The 18,141-nt window shown below is 35.4% G+C and overlaps 1 protein-coding gene across 3 annotated transcripts in view; it reads right to left on the bottom strand.

Annotated features, from left to right (window-relative positions):
- Positions 1–18,141, bottom strand: part of LOC137631828 (8-oxo-dGDP phosphatase NUDT18) — a 296,217-nt gene that overhangs the window by 224,312 nt on the left and 53,764 nt on the right. For all 3 annotated transcript variants that reach the window (XR_011041950.1, XM_068363834.1, XM_068363833.1), the window contains exons 2-4: positions 6,033–6,162; positions 4,643–4,703; positions 4,273–4,393 (exon numbers count right to left, since the gene is read on the bottom strand). Coding sequence is in view for 2 of the 3 variants with exons in the window: in XM_068363834.1 (XP_068219935.1) it covers positions 4,273–4,393; positions 4,643–4,703; positions 6,033–6,162 (312 nt within the window). In the remaining variant the exon portion in view is untranslated. The remainder of the gene's footprint in view (positions 1–4,272; positions 4,394–4,642; positions 4,704–6,032; positions 6,163–18,141) is intronic.

Below are 18,141 nucleotides of genomic sequence, written 5' to 3'. Positions count from 1 at the left end.
GGTTTGCTTTAAACCTCAATTACCCTTCGCCCTTCGTCCGGGTATCTTAAAGTTTCCTTAAAACTGCAATGTTGAGCGTTTTAGCGTCTTCAAAACTTTTCAACTCAAATCCATAAATCAAATCACAGTTTATTATTATTATTATTATGTCATTATCATTATTATTATTGTTGTTGTTATAAAACAAGAATGGAATTTTTCGCGAGTTCTAAAAGAATTCGGAAGAAAATCTTCTCGGATTTCCAAATGGCTTCAGAAGAAATAGCCATAGACTTAGCATGGAATTCTGAATGCCTCCAGAACGGAATCTCAGAACGGTATCGGAAGAAAACTTTCCCGGATTTCCAAATGGCTTCAGAAAAAATAGCCATAGACTTAGCATGGAATTCTGAATGCCTCCAGAATGGAATCTCAGAACGGTTTCGGGAGAAAACTTTCCTGAATTTCCAAAAGTCTTCAAAGGACATAGCCGTATACTTAACATGGATTTCTGAATGACTCCAGAACTGAAATTTCCAGGAGCAGTCCTGAACGACTCCTCCCCGAGCTTCAAATGACTTCTGAAGATCTGATCTTCATTTTTTCAAACGTAGCCTGCAACACCTCACATGATCTGTATGTAGCTGGCGAAATCTAACAAGGAATTGCGCGTCAATAGGAGTAAGAGGAAATGAGTTGACGACTGGGAGAAGGATTTCACTTAACTCACAGAGATCGCGTTCTGGCGGAATAGGAAGCTGCCGGTAAGAATTATGTGTTACGTCTTTGGAACACCATCAACTACAGATGGTTTTGGTTGCTGCCGAAGTTGCCCGATCGTTCGTTTTATATCGCCCGACCTATAGAAAGACCCGGGATCTTCCATTGGCAGCTGAGCTTTGAAGATCATAATGTATGCGCCTTGAAGGATCCTTTGCTTGGACTTTTGCGACGATGTCTTATTAAAGGAGACTCTTGGAAAAAGTACGAGGCTTTGTATCAGTACAAAAACGGATTGCGGGGCATGAGGATGGAGGCAGAATGGTTCAACTGAACGGTGAGTGACGTGTAGTTCTTCAACAGGATTATCTCAAAATTCGCCATTGAAGTAAGGACATATCCAGACGACATTGGTAAATATATCATGTTGCTCGTCATTTACTTTGGCATGATAGTGTATGCGGAGGCATCGATAGTATTCATCTCTTTACTCATTGCCCAGATAGGTAGAGAATAAATGCCTTCGATTTCCCTGAGGAATCTGATGAAGTGAGGACTCGCAGCACTGAAATCTCTTTTGAAATCTAGAAGGACACTGACGAACTAAGGAAAAGAGACAATGAAATCTCGAAAGAAACAGATAATCTAATGGAAGAAGATCTTGAAAACTAGAAGACAGGAGAGAACAGCGAAGAGGAGCTTCTAATGCCAGAGGTAAGACACCTAAAAATAGAGAGCCTCTAATGCTAGAAATAAGGCACCTCAAAATATAATCGAAGACCCTCTAATGCTAAAAGTATGGAACCTAGAAATATATGTCAAAAAACTTCTAATGCTAGAAGTATGGGAGCTAAAGAGAGAGGTCAAAGAACTTCTAATGTTACAGGTGTGGGAGCTATAAAGAGAGGTCAAAGAACTTCTAATGATTGAGGTAAGGGAGCTGAAAAGAGGTCAAAGAACTTCTAATGCTAGAGGTGTGGGAGCTAAAAAGAAGTCAAAGAACTTCTAATGCTAGAGGTGTGGAAGCTAAAAAGAGGTCAACGAACTTCTAATGCTAGAGGTGTGGGAGCTAAAAAGAGGCCAGAGAACTTCTAATGCTAAAGGTGTTGGAGCTAAAAAAAGGTCAAAGAACTTCTAATGCTAGAGGTAGGGGGAGCTAAAAAGAGGTCAAAGATCTAATGCAAGGGGTGTGGGAGCTAAAAAGAGGTCAAACAACATCTAATGCAAGGGGTGTGGGAGCTGAAGAGGTCAAAGAACTTCTAATGCAAGGGGTGTGGGAGCTAAAAAGAGGTCAAAGAACTTTTAATGCAAGGGGTGGGGGGAGCTAAAAAGAGGTCAAAGAACTTCTAATGCAAGGGGTGGGGGAGCTAAAAAGAGGTCAAAGAACTTCTAATGCAAGGGGTGTGGGAGCTAAAAAGAGGTCAAAGCACTTCTAATGCAAGGGGTGTGGGAGCTAGAAAAGAGGTCAAAGAACTTCTAATGCAAGGGGGTGGGGAGCTAAAAAGAGGTCAAAGAACTTCTAATGCACGGGGCTGGGGAGCTAAAAATAGGTCAAAGAACTTCTAATGCAAGGGGTGGGGGAGCTAAAAAGAGGTCAAAGAACTTCTAATGCAAGGGGTGGGGGAGCTAAAAAGAGGTCAAAGAACTTCTAATGCAAGGGGTGTGGGAGCTAAAAAGAGGTCAAAGAACTTCTAATGCAAGGGGTGGGGGAGCTAAAAAGAGGTCAAAGAACTTCTAATGCAAGGGGTGTGGGAGCTAAAAAGAGGTCAAAGAACTTCTAATGCAAGGGGTGGGGGAGCTAAAAAGAGGTCAAAGAACTTCCAATGCAAGGGGTGTGGGAGCTAAAAAGAGGTCAAAGAACTTCTAATGCAAGGGGGTGTGGGAGCTAAAAAGAGGTCAAAGAACTTCTAATGCAGGGGGTGGGGAAGCTAAAGAGAGGTCAAAGAACTTCTAATGCCAGGGGCGGGGGATAGATGTCACCAGCAAGGCTGTGTTCTTCCCGATGCGTAAACTTGATTAAATACAAGTAAAAACAGGGCATAGTATTATAAATACTAAACTCTTTCTTATCTTGACAGCACAAATGAAATCTTACAAGTTCCAACTTGTAACTAAGTGCTCCCGAACCACGAGTCTACCTTTTACTTCTGCTTGGAGGATATCCTCGCAAGTAAAAGGTAGAAGTACAAGGTAATTCTCTGAAGCAAAAGGTAGAAGTATAAGCAAATCTTTCTTTACATTATGCTTACAAGGATATCCTTCATTTTTATGAATACCTCTCAATAACTCTCTAGCAGTAATATCTCGACAGGTGACTGGTGCCCTAGCCAACCTAAGCCAGCTGTGACAGTTTCCAGCATAAAATCTTTAACATGCTTTGCCCATAAGCAATGATATTGGCCGCCACTAAAATGTAATTAACATTATGTCACTGCTCCTCTGTTCTGGAAAGCAGTACATGCCAGCTGCACAGGTCGCTATTCTAGGTTTCATAATTACCTATAATCTGTTTTATTATTATCATTATTACTGTATTGCTATGGTTACATGAATCAACTCTGAGAAGGTGGCAGCCCATCACATTACTTATACTTGTTGGTGGAGCATGTTAAAGAATTTGGGTTGGTCTTATAAAGCCAGACTCTTATGATGTGTTGATTCATAAGTTTTCAGCATTGTGAGTTACCAAAGAGTCCAACATAAATCAAATCCCCAAGAAAGTGATGACAAAAAAATCTAATGTTTCACTTGTAATAAATCCTACAGAGGATTTACAATGAAATTGCCTTCACACAGCATAATCTAATAAATAATCACCGAGGTGCAACCACTAAAGCTCTATTCTCAGTCACATACTGTAAATCGTTTAAATTATATTGGCTGGAATCTGTCCCACACAGTCTTTAAATGTAACTTCAGTTACATCAGGGAATATAATGCACCTTTTATTTAACAAAATAATATTATGAATATTTCTTAAGGGTCTTAGAAATCAGACCTCATCAATAACATTTCTTCAACAAGATATCAAAGGGCCTTCTGAAAGTCAACTCTATTAATCATATTCTTTATCTTATTGTGTAGCTCTACTTTATATTTCTTAATCTGCCACCTGTCCGTAAGGGGAAACGTCTCGTTTAAAAAAATATAACACTACTCTCAACTTAACTTATACTTTATCAAACTGATTTCTGTTCTTACAGTAAATTTCCATAAATTATACATACATATACATATACATACATACATATACACATACATACATACATACACACACTCATATATATATATATATATATATATATATATATATATATATATATATATATATATATATATATAATGTCAGGATTATAAACTAAAACAAAAAGGAAATTTGAAGAAATAAAAAGAACAATACTTAAGATATACTGTACATGGTACAGTACAAGGTATACCAATGTTTGAAAATAGCGAGACAGGTTGAAATTTTCAATCAAAGACGAGCAAACGACGGAATGCTATCAGCAGCTCTGAGCCACACCTCCAAGTGTAACCTCCTCAATAACCATAAAGAATTTCCCTCTTCCTTACCAGTGACATTTCCCGTAACAACAAATCTGAACCAGGACCCTGAGGCTGACTCGACCATGAGCAACGTTGTGATCTCTGTTACTAAACCCGTTTCCTCCAAAACCTCTCTCTGGGCAGCTTCCTGTGTGTGTGATAAAATTAATTCAGAAGTAAAGACAAGGCAAAAGAAAAGCTTGTTTTCTAGTATACTTTTATTAATATTTTTTTGTAGGTGCACTTGGCTGCTGCTATTAGAACTGATGATAATATAGGTTACTCTAATATTAAGTGGTGGTTGTTCAACTTAAATTAATAAAAAAAAAAAAAATTATGTTATAAACACAATATAACTACTGATATAATACATAAAATATCGTTCAATCAATCTTACCACTATTGTTTCCCCCTCTTCCATTCGTCCAGCAGGAAGGTACCACTGACCAGCACACGATCTATAATAAAAATAATTTGAAAATAACGAGAGACACCACCAGGGGCCTAGCTACAGATTTGGGGGCCTGGGGGAGGATTTGAGATAGTAAAGAGTTATCAATAATTTTAAAGATATGCTTGCTTATATTTCTTGGCCCTCTTGGAGGCACGGGAGCATCTTGAAAAAGTCCCCCTCCCCTCAGTCTAGCCACTGGACAGCACAATGAAAGAAGGTACTACTACTACTAATTGAGAAATTACATTCTCTCTCGCTTTTCCTTCAAGAAATAAATAAAAAAAAAACATTATTACTATCTAAGCTACAACCCTAGTTGGAAAAGCAGGATGCTATGAACCTTAGGCCTCCAAAAGAGAAAATAGCCAGTAAGGAAATGAATAAACTAAACTACAAGAGAAGTAATGAACAATTAAAATAACATATTTCAAGAACAGTAACATTAAAATAGATCTTTGATAAATAAACTACAAAAAGGGACTTATGTCAGCCTACTCAACATGAAAACATTCGCCGAGAGTTTGAAGCTCCAACGATTTAACTACCTGATAAGGAAGTTCCTCTCTTTTCCTCCAGTGGCAAAATAACATCAATAAGTAAACGGCAAAATGTAAAGACAAATGACTAAAACAAGTATTATATCCTTATCTTCAATAAATAAAATCCTCCGAAGCATTGTTTTATGGCAGAGCAATGGCCAAGCATTCTGGATCTCTTCTTAATAGATTAACAGAAAACATTAAAATTTTTGGATTGAAATTGCAATATCCAAGAGATCGATTAATATGTTTTCTCTTTACATAAAATAAACAAAGAAATTTTAGGACAAAATTACTAAACATTCTTTTTGCCTTCAAAATAGGAATGAGTAAAACTTCAATATACAAAAGGAAGGCCTGCACCAGTACATAAAAGGATAATGCATAAATGTATGAATAAAAGCTTGAATTTTGAAGTGGCCATTATTAGGTATCTCTCAAAAAGACAAAAAAAAAAAATTGTAGACATAAACAAAGACAATATGATAAATATTTTCTTTTTACCTTTACTGTTAAAATGTCCTAAAGTCCCCGTGGAGTAATAAAACACTTCACTAAAAATCTCAATCTAATAATATTCCATTTATCAATAAAAAGAATATATGATAATATACAAATTGAAAATTCTCTCTCTCTCTCTCTCTCTCTCTCTCTCTCTCTCTCTCTCTCTCTCTCTCTCTCTCTCTCATAAGTATGAATCCATGTCCACCCCTCCAATTACAGAAAAAATAGAATTATATCAAAACAAAAAAAACAGTATTGAACAGTATTCTTCAATCTCAGTCTGAACTAACTTTTTAGCTTCCTGCATCATGAGGACACTGCCTTCCTCGTTGACCAGAACAGCCGCCACGATGAAGCAGACATTCTCCTTCAGGATGGGCGTGAATGTGGCCGGCGAAGAGGGCGCCACTCCTTTGGCAACTGAAACGTAGAGAGAAAAAAACCTCATTTCAATGACTCAAGATATCGCCATTTCCTTTCCTCACTGAGCTATTATTTCCTTTTGGAGCCCCTGGATTTATAACATCCGGCTTTTCCAATAAGGGTTATAGCTTAGCTTGACATAATAAAAATAATAATAATGATAATATTAATCTGTATTTGTGGAAACTGTCTTACCTAGCTTTATCTATCTGTCAATATATCTGAATTATTGGAATCTGCCTGACCTAGTTCTATCTATCCATCATTATATCATCTGTATTTATGGAATTTGCCAGACCTAGCTTTATTTATCTGTCAATATATCTACCCGTATTTGTGGAATCTCCCTGACCTAGCACATCTATCCGTCAACGTATCTATCTGTATTTGTGGAACCTGCCTGACCTAGCTCTATTAATCTGTCAATATATCTATCTACCTGTATTTGTGGAATATGCCTGACCTAGCTTTATTTACCGGGTATGTCAATATATCTCCCTGTATTTGTGGAATCTGCCTGACCTAGCACTATCTATTCGCAAATGTATCTGTCTGTATTTGTGGAACCTGCCTGACCTAGCACCATCTATCCGTCAATGTATCTGTCTGTATTTGTGGAATCTGCCTGACCTAGGTTTATTTATGTCAATATATCTGTCTACCTGTATTTGTGGAATATGCCTGACCTAGCACTATCTATCCATCAATGTATCTGTCTGTATTTGTGGAATCTCCCTGACCTAGCACTATCTATCCGTCAATGTATCTGTCTATATTTGTGGAACCTGCCTGACCTAGCACCATCTATCCGTCAATGTTTCTGTCTGTATTTGTGGAATCTGCCTGACCTAGCTTTATTTATGTCAATATATCTGTCTACCTGTATTTGTGGAATATGCCGGACCTACCTCTATCTGCCAGGCAATATATCTACCTATACTTGTGGAATCTGCCTGACCTAGCACTATCTATCCATCAATGTATCTGTCTGTATTTGTGGAATCTGCCTGACCTAGCTTTATTTATGTCAATATATCTGTCTACCTGTATTTGTGGAATATGCCGGACCTACCTCTATCTGCCAGGCAATATATCTACCTATACTTGTGGAATCTGCCTGACCTAGCACCATCTATCCGTCAATGTATCTGTCTGTATTTGTGGAATCTGCCTGACCTAGCTTTATTTATGTCAATATATCTGTCTACCTGTATTTGTGGAATATGCCGGACCTACCTCTATCTGCCAGGCAATATATCTACCTATACTTGTGGAATCTGCCTGACCTAGCACTATCTATCCATCAATGTATCTGTCTGTATTTGTGGAATCTGCCTGACCTAGCTTTATTTATGTCAATATATCTGTCTACCTGTATTTGTGGAATATGCCGGACCTACCTCTATCTGCCAGGCAATATATCTACCTATACTTGTGGAATCTGCCTGACCTAGCACCATCTATCCGTCAATGTATCTGTCTGTATTTGTGGAATCTGCCTGACCTAGCTTTATTTATGTCAATATATCTGTCTACCTGTATTTGTGGAATATGCCGGACCTAACCTCTATCTGCCAGGCAATATATCTACCTATACTTGTGGAATCTGCCTGACCTAGCACTATCTATCCGTCAATGTATCTGTGTGTATTTGTGGAATCTGCCTGACCTAGCACTATCTATCCGTCAATGTATCTGTGTGTATTTGTGGAATCTGCCTGACCTAGCACCATCTATCCGTCAATGTATCTGTCTGTATTTGTGGAATCTGCCTGACCTAGCTTTATTTATGTCAATATATCTGTCTACCTGTATTTGTGAAATATGTCGGACCTACCTCTATCTGCCAGGCAATATATCTACCTATATTTGTGGAATCTGCCTGACCTAGCACTATCTATCCGTCAATGTATCTGTGTGTATTTGTGGAATCTGCCTGACCTAGCACTATCTATCCGTCAATGTATCTGTGTGTATTTGTGGAATCTGCCTGACCTAGCACTATCTATCCGTCAATGTAACTGTCTGTATTTGTGGAATCTGCCTGACCTAGCACCATCTATCCGTCAATGTTTCTGTCTGTATTTGTGGAATCTGCCTGACCTAGCTTTATTTATGTCAATATATCTGTCTGTCTACCTGTATTTGTGGAATATGCCGGACCTAACCTCTATCTGCCAGGCAATATATCTACCTATACTTGTGGAATCTGCCTGACCTAGCACTATCTATCCGTCAATGTATCTGTGTGTATTTGTGGAATCTGCTTGACCTAGCTCTATTAATCTGTCAATATATCTATCTACCTGTATTTGTGGAATCTGCCTGACGTAGCTCTATCTATTCGTCAATATATCTATCTGTATTTGTGGAAACTGTCTGACCTAACTCTATCTATCCATCAATATACCTGTACTTGTGGAATCTGCCTGACCTAGCTTTATTTGTCAGTATATCGGTACATGTGAAATCTGCCTGACCTAGCTCTATCTAAATGTCAATATATCTATCTGTTCGTGTTGAATCTGCCTGACCTATCTCTATATATCCATTAATATATCTATCTGTATTTGTTGAATCTGGCTGACCTACCTCTATATATCTATTAATATATATAATATATATATATATATATATATATATATATATATATATATATATATATATATATATATATGTGTGTGTGTGTGTGTGTGTGTGTGTGTGTGTGTGGAACCTGTCTGACCTAGCTCTATCTAAAAGTCAATATATCTATCTTTATTTGTGGAATCTGCCTGACCTAGCTCTATGTCAATATATCTATCTGTATTTGAGGAATCTGCCTAACATAGCTCTATCTATCCCTCAATACATCTGCCTGTATTTGTGGAATCTGCCTGACCTAGCCCTATCTATCCATCAATATATATCTACTTGCAATTGTGGAATCTGCCTGACCTAACTGTATCTGTCATTTCTATCTATACTTGCAGAATCTGCCTAATCGAACTATTAATGTCAAGATATTTATCTTTACATGTGGAAATGTATGGAAAAAATATATCCTTTTATCTTAATTTTAATATGGTATTACAGTAGACTGTAACCACGTTTCGACCTTTGATTTGAGGCTCTTGTGATGATAATCAATTATATGCTTTCTTTGAGTGAGACTCACATGCAAGATTTTAGAATTATCAAATAAAAAAAAATCTTACGAAAAGATACAGATGAATGTGGTAGAAACTTGTAACTATAAAACTTTAACAAGGAAATGAAAAATTTGATATGCATTATGTATTTACACAATAATCCACTGAAAATAATTAATATATCAGAATGAGTTATTAATTAATATGGAAATTATCCAGCCCTATGAGTCGAACTCTTATTCTTACATAGATGGCACAAATATATTAGGGAGAGAATACTATAAAATAATAATTCTAGGTTTTAAAAAATAAAATAGCTGTAAAACTCTTCTGTGAATGGATATTTAATTTTTCTTCATTCAATATTTGCTTTTTAAAAATGTTACAATCTCAAAAACAGTGAAACTCAAATTTCAATGAAATACAGTTCACTGACAAAAACATAAATATGTTTTAAAAATTCTACTTTCACAAAAGATAATTATGTAGCATGGATAATAGTTAAAATAGGGTCACACTCCCTGCATATACAATAACAACAAAAAATTCAGGAGTTTTTATGCAGGACAAAGGCCTCAGACATGCCATTATGCGCTATTCATGAGTGGGGGTTTGGGGAATTTTCATCACCAAGCTAGCCACTGCCGATTAATGGTAGTGTTAGACTTTTGTTTGATCGTTCGCAGCTAACCAAACTAGTATGCATGGCCCTGACTATAGTCCATTTCTTTTAGTGATGCATATTTGCACCGACTCGCGGCGGTGCCCTTTTAGCTCGGAAAAGTTTCCTGATCGCTGATTGGTTAGAATTATCTTGTCCAACCAATCAGCGATCCGGAAACTTTTCCGAGCTAAAAGGGCACCGCTGCGAGTCGGTGCAAATCTGCCTTGCTAAAAGAAATGGACTATAGTACAGCTTCACTGATCATGGCAATACACAAACCCTTTCACCATATTAAGGTAACCCCACTCAATATACAATCCTGCTTAAATGGCTGCCGTCCTTTTAACCTGATTTGATCTATTATTCTACTTAGTTTGCCATTTTTTTTAATTACAAAATGCTTTATGATGGTTACATAATCCTTAACGAGGAGTTCAATGCCAAGTTGAGATAAAATTGTGGCTGATATAGCAACGCCATCTGCATTTCCGTTACCAACCACTCCAACAATAAAGGCAGAAAACGAGCATATTACGATACTTACCCCCTTCAGAACAGAATTTGTTAAGGAGGTCTTTAATTTGTAATACCAATGGATTCTTATGTTTGTAACTTCTGGGTGATTCTGTGGCACTTCTCGAACCAGAATAAATGACAAATTTAACCCAGAAATTTTAGCCTTCCAGAAGCCATTAAACGTTGTAGAGTTTGTGCCGTTAATGCAAGAGGTTATGTAGCCAATGACATTAGCCTTCTGGAAGCATTATAAACACTGATGGGCCATAAAATAAGTAAATGACCTACGGTGGTAAAGGTATGGGCAATAATCTACAAGTAATTAAATCAACTAATTGTAATTACAAGAAAAAAAGAGGTTGAATATGCACTTAAGGATATACCTATTCTTAACATGGGGTCATCTTCAGATAAAAATGCTCTTGTAGACTTTGCCAGAAGTAAATCAAAATATTCCGTTCGAAGAACATTTCATTCGATTTGTGACAAGATAACTGTTAGGTTAATTGCTAGCAAATTGGGTGGTGATAGTTCAGATTGAAATACTGATGCTTCAGTAGGTAATGAAAACCGACTTGTTTTGTTTGAGGCTAACTGCTTTGCAACTAGACTCAATTTTTTTTAAGGAGACCCATTTGCATTGACTCTCAGGGGTGCCCTTCTAGCTCAGAAAAGTTTCCTTCTAGCTGATTGGTTAGAATGATTTTGTCCAACTAATCAGCTATTAAGAAACTTTTCCGAGCTAAAAGGGCACCGATGAGAGTCAGTGCAATTGTTCTTCATTAAAAAAATTGAGTATAGCATACCTCGAACATTTAGACCCATGAGTATATATAGCATTATGAGGTCCTTTCCTTTGAATATGTTCCAATGCATGTTGTTTATGATCACTCGGAGCATACTTATATTTCTTCGATAAATAATAAAAGATGCGAGCATATTATTGGATTCTTCATGGACCAAGGTGAAGGAAAAAAAAAAGAGGTGGTTCGATAGGGTTCATTATTATTATTATTATTATTATTATTATTATTATTATTATTATTATTATTATTACTTGCTAAGCTACAACACTAGTTGAAAAAGCAAGATGCTATAAGCCCAAGAGGTCTAACAGGGAAAATAGCCCAGTGAGGAAAGTAAATAAATAAACTACAAGAGAAGTAATTAATATTAAAATAAAAAAAATAAGAAGTCACAACATTAAAACAAATCTTTCATATATAAACTATTAAACCTTTAAAAAGAAAGAGGACGAGAAACAACATTAAATAGTGCCCAGAGTGTACCCCCAAGCAAGGGAACACTGTGATGTTTGTAGATTGTACAATAGTATATTCGCTTTAAACGAAAATGGAGGTTCAAGACATTGATTAAAGAGCTTCTTTATTGGAGCTGTAGTGGATAGGATTTTCAAAGCACTTCCCATTGTTATAAAATATCAATGTAATGTCAAATGTGGCCTCCCACCCCTATCACATAAAACTATGATATTTAGGGAAGATCTAAAAGCTCTCTTGCAAAATCTCAGGTCTCGAGTATGTATTAATCTTAGGACTTCAATATCTTCCATAATCTATATTCAGGAGTATGTTGGATATGGATGTTTCAGGTAGGAGGAGGAGGGGGAGACCAAAGAGGAGGAGGAGGGGGTGTGTAACAGCAGATATGGAGGCGAAAGATATCAAAGTGGAGGACATAGGAGACAGAAGAATTGGGAAACTGCTTTCAAGAAATGGTGACCCTGCATAGCGGGAAAAGTTTTAGTCGAAGAAGAATCTATTCCCAATATTGTACGAGATAATTCTATCATAAGGTTGAGAGCATTGTTACATTCAAATTTTATATAAGATATATGTAAATTCCAATTGAGATGGGTACTGAATAATGGTCCGAAAATGTTTATCTAATCTTGGAACTGGATTTGAGTGTAGACTAATATAAGATTTATTCCTTACTATGTCTTTCGGCATATTCGCTCCAGGGGTAAGAACCTTTTGATACATCTATAGGTAAAATTCTCAGGTATATCACTCGCAGGAAATATCCCAAGTAGAAAGCTGCCTTTGAGGAACTTCTATCAGGACGACATGGCCATCTCACCCAAAAAAAATTTCTTTTTTTTCGTCTTTCTTCTATCCGGTATTTTTATTCTGCAGGAAGTCTGAACCCAAAAGACACAGTCCAAACTTCTATACTTCGACTGTCATTATAAAAAATATTATGTTTGGGAATTTTTTTTGGAGTAAATTACACTGTAGTTGCAAGATGGTTGATCTTACATATTAAAAATATTAAAATTCCTGTTATTATTTACATATACTTCAACTCTAATTAATTGATATTCTGAAGTGTTAATAATCACAACATCGTAAGCTACTTTATAATGAATATAAATCGCAGTTCCTAATCTATCAGCGAATGAGACTGAACGAGATACTAGTGTAATTTCCTATTGAAGGAATAGCAAGCATATTAAAAAAAGGTTATAATTTTCAATTAGTCTTTTATATTTTCCCCAGATGCAAACGGATATATGGACCATTGATATTCCAATCAACTACACTAAAGGTTTAAAGGGCACTAATGAATTGCAAAGGCAAAGAACAGTGACAATCCTCTGGCTAGCAGAACAAAGCATTAGAGACTGACCATATGTACATATGACCAGCACCCAAGCTCCTCTCCACCCAAGCTAGGACTATGGAGGGGTAGGCAATGACTGCTGATGACTCAGTAGGTAACCTATAGGCTCCCCTATACACCCATCCTTAACTCACAAGGATAGTGAAGTCGCAGACACTACAAGAAACTATCGTGCTTAAGCGGGAGTCGAACCTAAGTCTGGTAATCGCCAGGCAGGGACGTTTCCAATAGGCCACTACAACCCCTTATGTATGGATTGGCTCTTGCAAAATCAGTAATGTCTGCCATTGCATACAAAGTTGTATGATCAATATTGTATTTTAGCCATAAGTGGCAAGAAGACAATCGAAGACGGATTCATTCAATTCTGGATTCCGAAAGATGAAGATAAAATTGTTATGTTACAAACTTTAATGATCTAAATCTCACGACATCCAAAACCATAAAAAGGACTTATGAGAAGCAGGGTACAGTCATTCCCATTCCCATATGGGAATGGGATCCCGTTTCACAATTACTGGTTTCTTAAGACATTGAATAAGTAGCTCAGACACGAGCCTCATTTTAGAAACCAAAGCGTCTGAGCATAACGGTCTTCGAATATTGCTATACATTAGACGACACTGGCGAAGTCTAGAACACACTGGTTCTGCATTTTGCTCAATATCTACAGACAGAATAAGATTTAAAAATAATAAATCATTATACTTGAAAGAAATTAACAATAATTATAATGAAACAATATCCAATTAAAATGCAACTCAAGAACAAAAGACAAAATGTTGTATAAGTGGTCAGCATGGCAGATCTGACACACCATGAAAGACTTAGTACTCTCCATGATAGCCATTTAAAATGAAAGAAACACAGTAGTGAAGCTTTGAAGTTGAATAATATAGGGGAAGGTAAAGGAACAGATAGGGAAAAGACAATCTCTTGATAAACCACCCAGCATTCATGGCACTTTAATTAAGCCTGCCAACATTATAAAAAACAAGAGTAAGAAAAAACACAGAATAGCATGCCTGAGAACTCTAACCTTAAAGAATGGAAGACCATGGTACAGAGACTATGACACTACCCAACCCTAGAGATTGATTTTGGAGTGTCCTCATAGAATAGCTGCTTACCATAGTTAAAGAGTCTTTTCTACCATTACCAAAGGGAAAGTAAACACTGAACAGTTATAGCAGTTGACCACCAGAGTGAAGAATTATTCGGTTTCCTTAATGTCATCAGGTGCATAAGGAAAGGAGAGAATGTGTCGAAAAAAAAGCCAGACTATTCAATGTATGTGTTAAGAAAGGAAAAATGAGATGTAACTACATGGGATCCAATGATGTACTATCTGGCCACTCATAGGACCCAATAATTCTCCAGCAGTATATATGTATGAACAGCATCTACGTATATATATATATATATATATATATATATATATATATATATATATATATATATATATATATATATACATATATATATACATATATATACATACATATATATATATATATATATATATATACATATATATATACATATATATACATACATATATATATATATATATATATATATATATATATATATTATATATATATATATATATAATTACTTTCAGTAATACATAAAATATTTACAAAGATCATATTAGGCCAAATAGAAAGACAGCTAGACTTTAATCAATCACGAGAGCAAGTGGAGTACGCAACAACTGACCATTTCCATGTAAGTAGCCTGCTAATGGAAAAATCAACAGAGTATGACAAACCACTATGTATGGCATTTATATACTATGTGAAAGATTTTCATTCTGTCAAAACTTCAACAGTAATGAAAGCCCTTCAAAGACAAGGAATAACTGAATTTTATGTTAGAACCTTTAAAGATATTTATATGGGAAGCACAGCTATCCTAAAATTACACAAAGATAATGAGAAAATTTCCAATGACAAAGGAGATAGACAGGGAGACCCCATCTCTACTAAATTATTCACTGCAATTCTAAAAGAATTTTTTTAAGAAATTAGATTTGGAAAATGTAGGAATTAACATTAACAGGAAATTCCTTAACAACTTAAAATTAGCATATGATACCGTTCTATTTAGTGAATGAGGGGAGAAATTGCAAAAGATAATAGAACATTTGAATAGAGTGAGCAAAAATGTAGGAATGAAAATGAATATGACTAAAATTAAAATAATGTTAAATGAAAATGCAGAGACAGCATATAAGGGTTATGGATGAACCTGTAGAGATTGTTAATAAATATACAAACCTAGTACAGACAATAAGTGTTTCCCCAGGACATGAGACCAAAATTAAAAGATAGAACAGCATGAGATTGAGAACTTCTGGTAAATAAAATGAGATTATGAAAAGTAAAATGAAATTTTCTCTAAAAGAGTACCTAATAAGATGGTCCTCCCAGTATTATGCATCAGAAACCTGGAGCCTTACCAAACCCTTAGAACATAAACTGGTTACAACTCAAAGAGATATGGAAAGAAAAATTATTTGAATAACACTAAGAGACAAAAATTGCAAGGTGGATACGACAAAACTATAGAGGATATTCTAACATGTAAGAAAAATAAATGGACATGTACAGGACATATAATGGGAATGGCAGATAATAGAGAAATAGAAAGAATACAATTTTGCGGGTACAGAGTGGCATAGAAAGACCAAACTTGCAGCAAATTTTTTTATGTTGAACAGGCTGACATAAGTCTTTTTATAGTTTATATGTAAAATATCTATTTTGATATTTCCTGTTTTTAAAATATTTTAATTGTTCATTTCTCATATCGTTTAATTATTTCCTTATTTCCCTTTCCTCACTGGGCTATTCTTTCCCCTATTGGAGCCCTTGGACTTATAGCATCCTGCTTTTCCAACTAGGGTTGTAACCTCTGTGGAATGTGAGATATCTTGGTGAAAGCGAGGTGATTGTTACTATCGTATAAAACATACGAGCTTAAAAGCTTTTTTTCTCTCTCGAAACTCTCATACATTATGGGGTGCAATTGTTATAGTGATAATGAAGATTCTTGCATAGCCAATCATGACACTCGGATATTCTCTCTCTCTCTCTCTCTCTCTCTCTCTCTCTCTCTCTCTCTCTCTCTCTCTCTCTCTCTCTCTCTCTCTCTCTCATACAAACTGGAATTGAAAAGATACACCACTCCTCAATGTGGCAATTTCTTTACATACAAAATAACAAATACTTGGAATAGACTTCCAGCGGATGTAGTTAACATTAATGCAGTAAACGAGTGCAAGAGTAAGTTAGACAAGATCATAAGAACTTTCTAAATGCTTAAACTAAATCGCTCAACCTAAAAGAAAATGAAGTCTCCGCTGATGTATTAAAAAGTCTGAGACATCCAAAATCACTCTCTCTCTCTCTCTCTCTCTCTCTCTCTCTCTCTCTCTCTCTCTCTCTCTCTCTCTCTCTCTCTCTCTCTCTCTCTCTCTCTCTCTCTCTCTCTCTCGAATCACTTTCTACCGTTACGCTCTGCGTTGAGAATATTACTGCAAACTACATGAAATCTCTTTGATAACGCTCTGCGTATGAAGACTTTCCTTTGGTATAAAAAAAAAGAAAAAAAAAATTGCCTTTTTTTCCTTTCACATGAACTATATTTTTTGCGTAAACCAAGGTAATCTTTTGAAATGTTCTACAATAAGTTATTCTTATTAACATTGTTACTAAAATAAGTTATTATCTTATTATTAACAATTTTAATATCAATTCTTAATCATTATAGTTTCAATATTCATAAAACAATCCTACAGCATATTAGAATTTTTTTTCCAATCATGAATAGAATTGTTTAAATTAACGATCCTAAAATATTAAAACCCTTTCTTAAGTAAAAATACTTCTCTTTTTTTTTAATCTAAACCTTTTTATTGCTAAAAAGATTCTTTTGAGTTCATGCAGATCATAAAAAGATATTTCTTATATATCATTTTTTGTCTCTATCAACTATTAACTGTATATTTGCTTATAAGAAAGGGAAAATCTTTATTTTTTTATATTCCAAAACAACTGACAATTTCCTATTTTCTTATATATAAATGGTATAAGAGTTTTAAATCAAAGTCTTTCTGTCCCATTAACAAAGCAAGAGGCTGGAATACATAAATTGTCATCTATAAAAGGTAGTTTCGGGTATGATAACAAATTTGCCGATTACTTGGACTGGGTTCAGATTTAATTGGCTACTTTCCTCTTGGTAAGGGTAGAAGAGACTCTTTAGCTATGGCAAGCATCTCTTCTAGGAGAATGACACTCCAAAATCAAACCATTGTTCTGTCTTAGGTAGTGCCATAGCCTCTGTACCATGGCCTTCCACTGTCTTGGGTTAGAGTTCTCTTGTTTGAGGGTACACTAGGGCACACTATCTTATTTCTCTTCCACTTTCTTTGTTACTCTTCCACTTGTTTTTACAGTTTATATAGGAAATATCTATTGTAATGTTGTAAGTGTACTTGAAATATTTCACTTTTCCTGTATCCTTTCCTCACTGGGCTATTATCCCTATTGCAGCCCCTCGGCTTAGAGCATCCTGCTTTTCCAACTAGGGTTGTAGCTTAGCAAGTAATGATAATAATAATAAAAAGATGTTCATTCAAGATGATAAAATGGTCAATGGCTAGTTTATGCATGTTTTTTTTTTTTAGGTTATTTGATGTTGAAAGAGTTGATCATGACAAGTGCCTGATTTTAATATATATATATATATATATATATATATATATATATATATATATATATATATATATATATATATATATATAAAATTCTTCTGTTTTCCAATTTAGTCTTTCATCTACAACTATGGCCCATTTCTTTAATCTCCCTTTTTTATTCCTCTTTAATAAATCTTAAGTTTTACTTTTATAATTAGGAGACGTTTTTAAAGACCAATAGACATTTTATTTCTTAGCTATGTAAAAAATCATTTTCTTTTTAATTTCTTTAATTTATTGTGGTGACCGATATG

Source organism: Palaemon carinicauda, chromosome 40 (genome assembly GCF_036898095.1).
Source record: "Palaemon carinicauda isolate YSFRI2023 chromosome 40, ASM3689809v2, whole genome shotgun sequence".
Lineage (NCBI taxonomy): Eukaryota > Metazoa > Arthropoda > Malacostraca > Decapoda > Palaemonidae > Palaemon > Palaemon carinicauda.
Note: the sequence above shows the minus strand (reverse complement) of the source record. Positions and strands in the feature narration are given on the sequence as shown.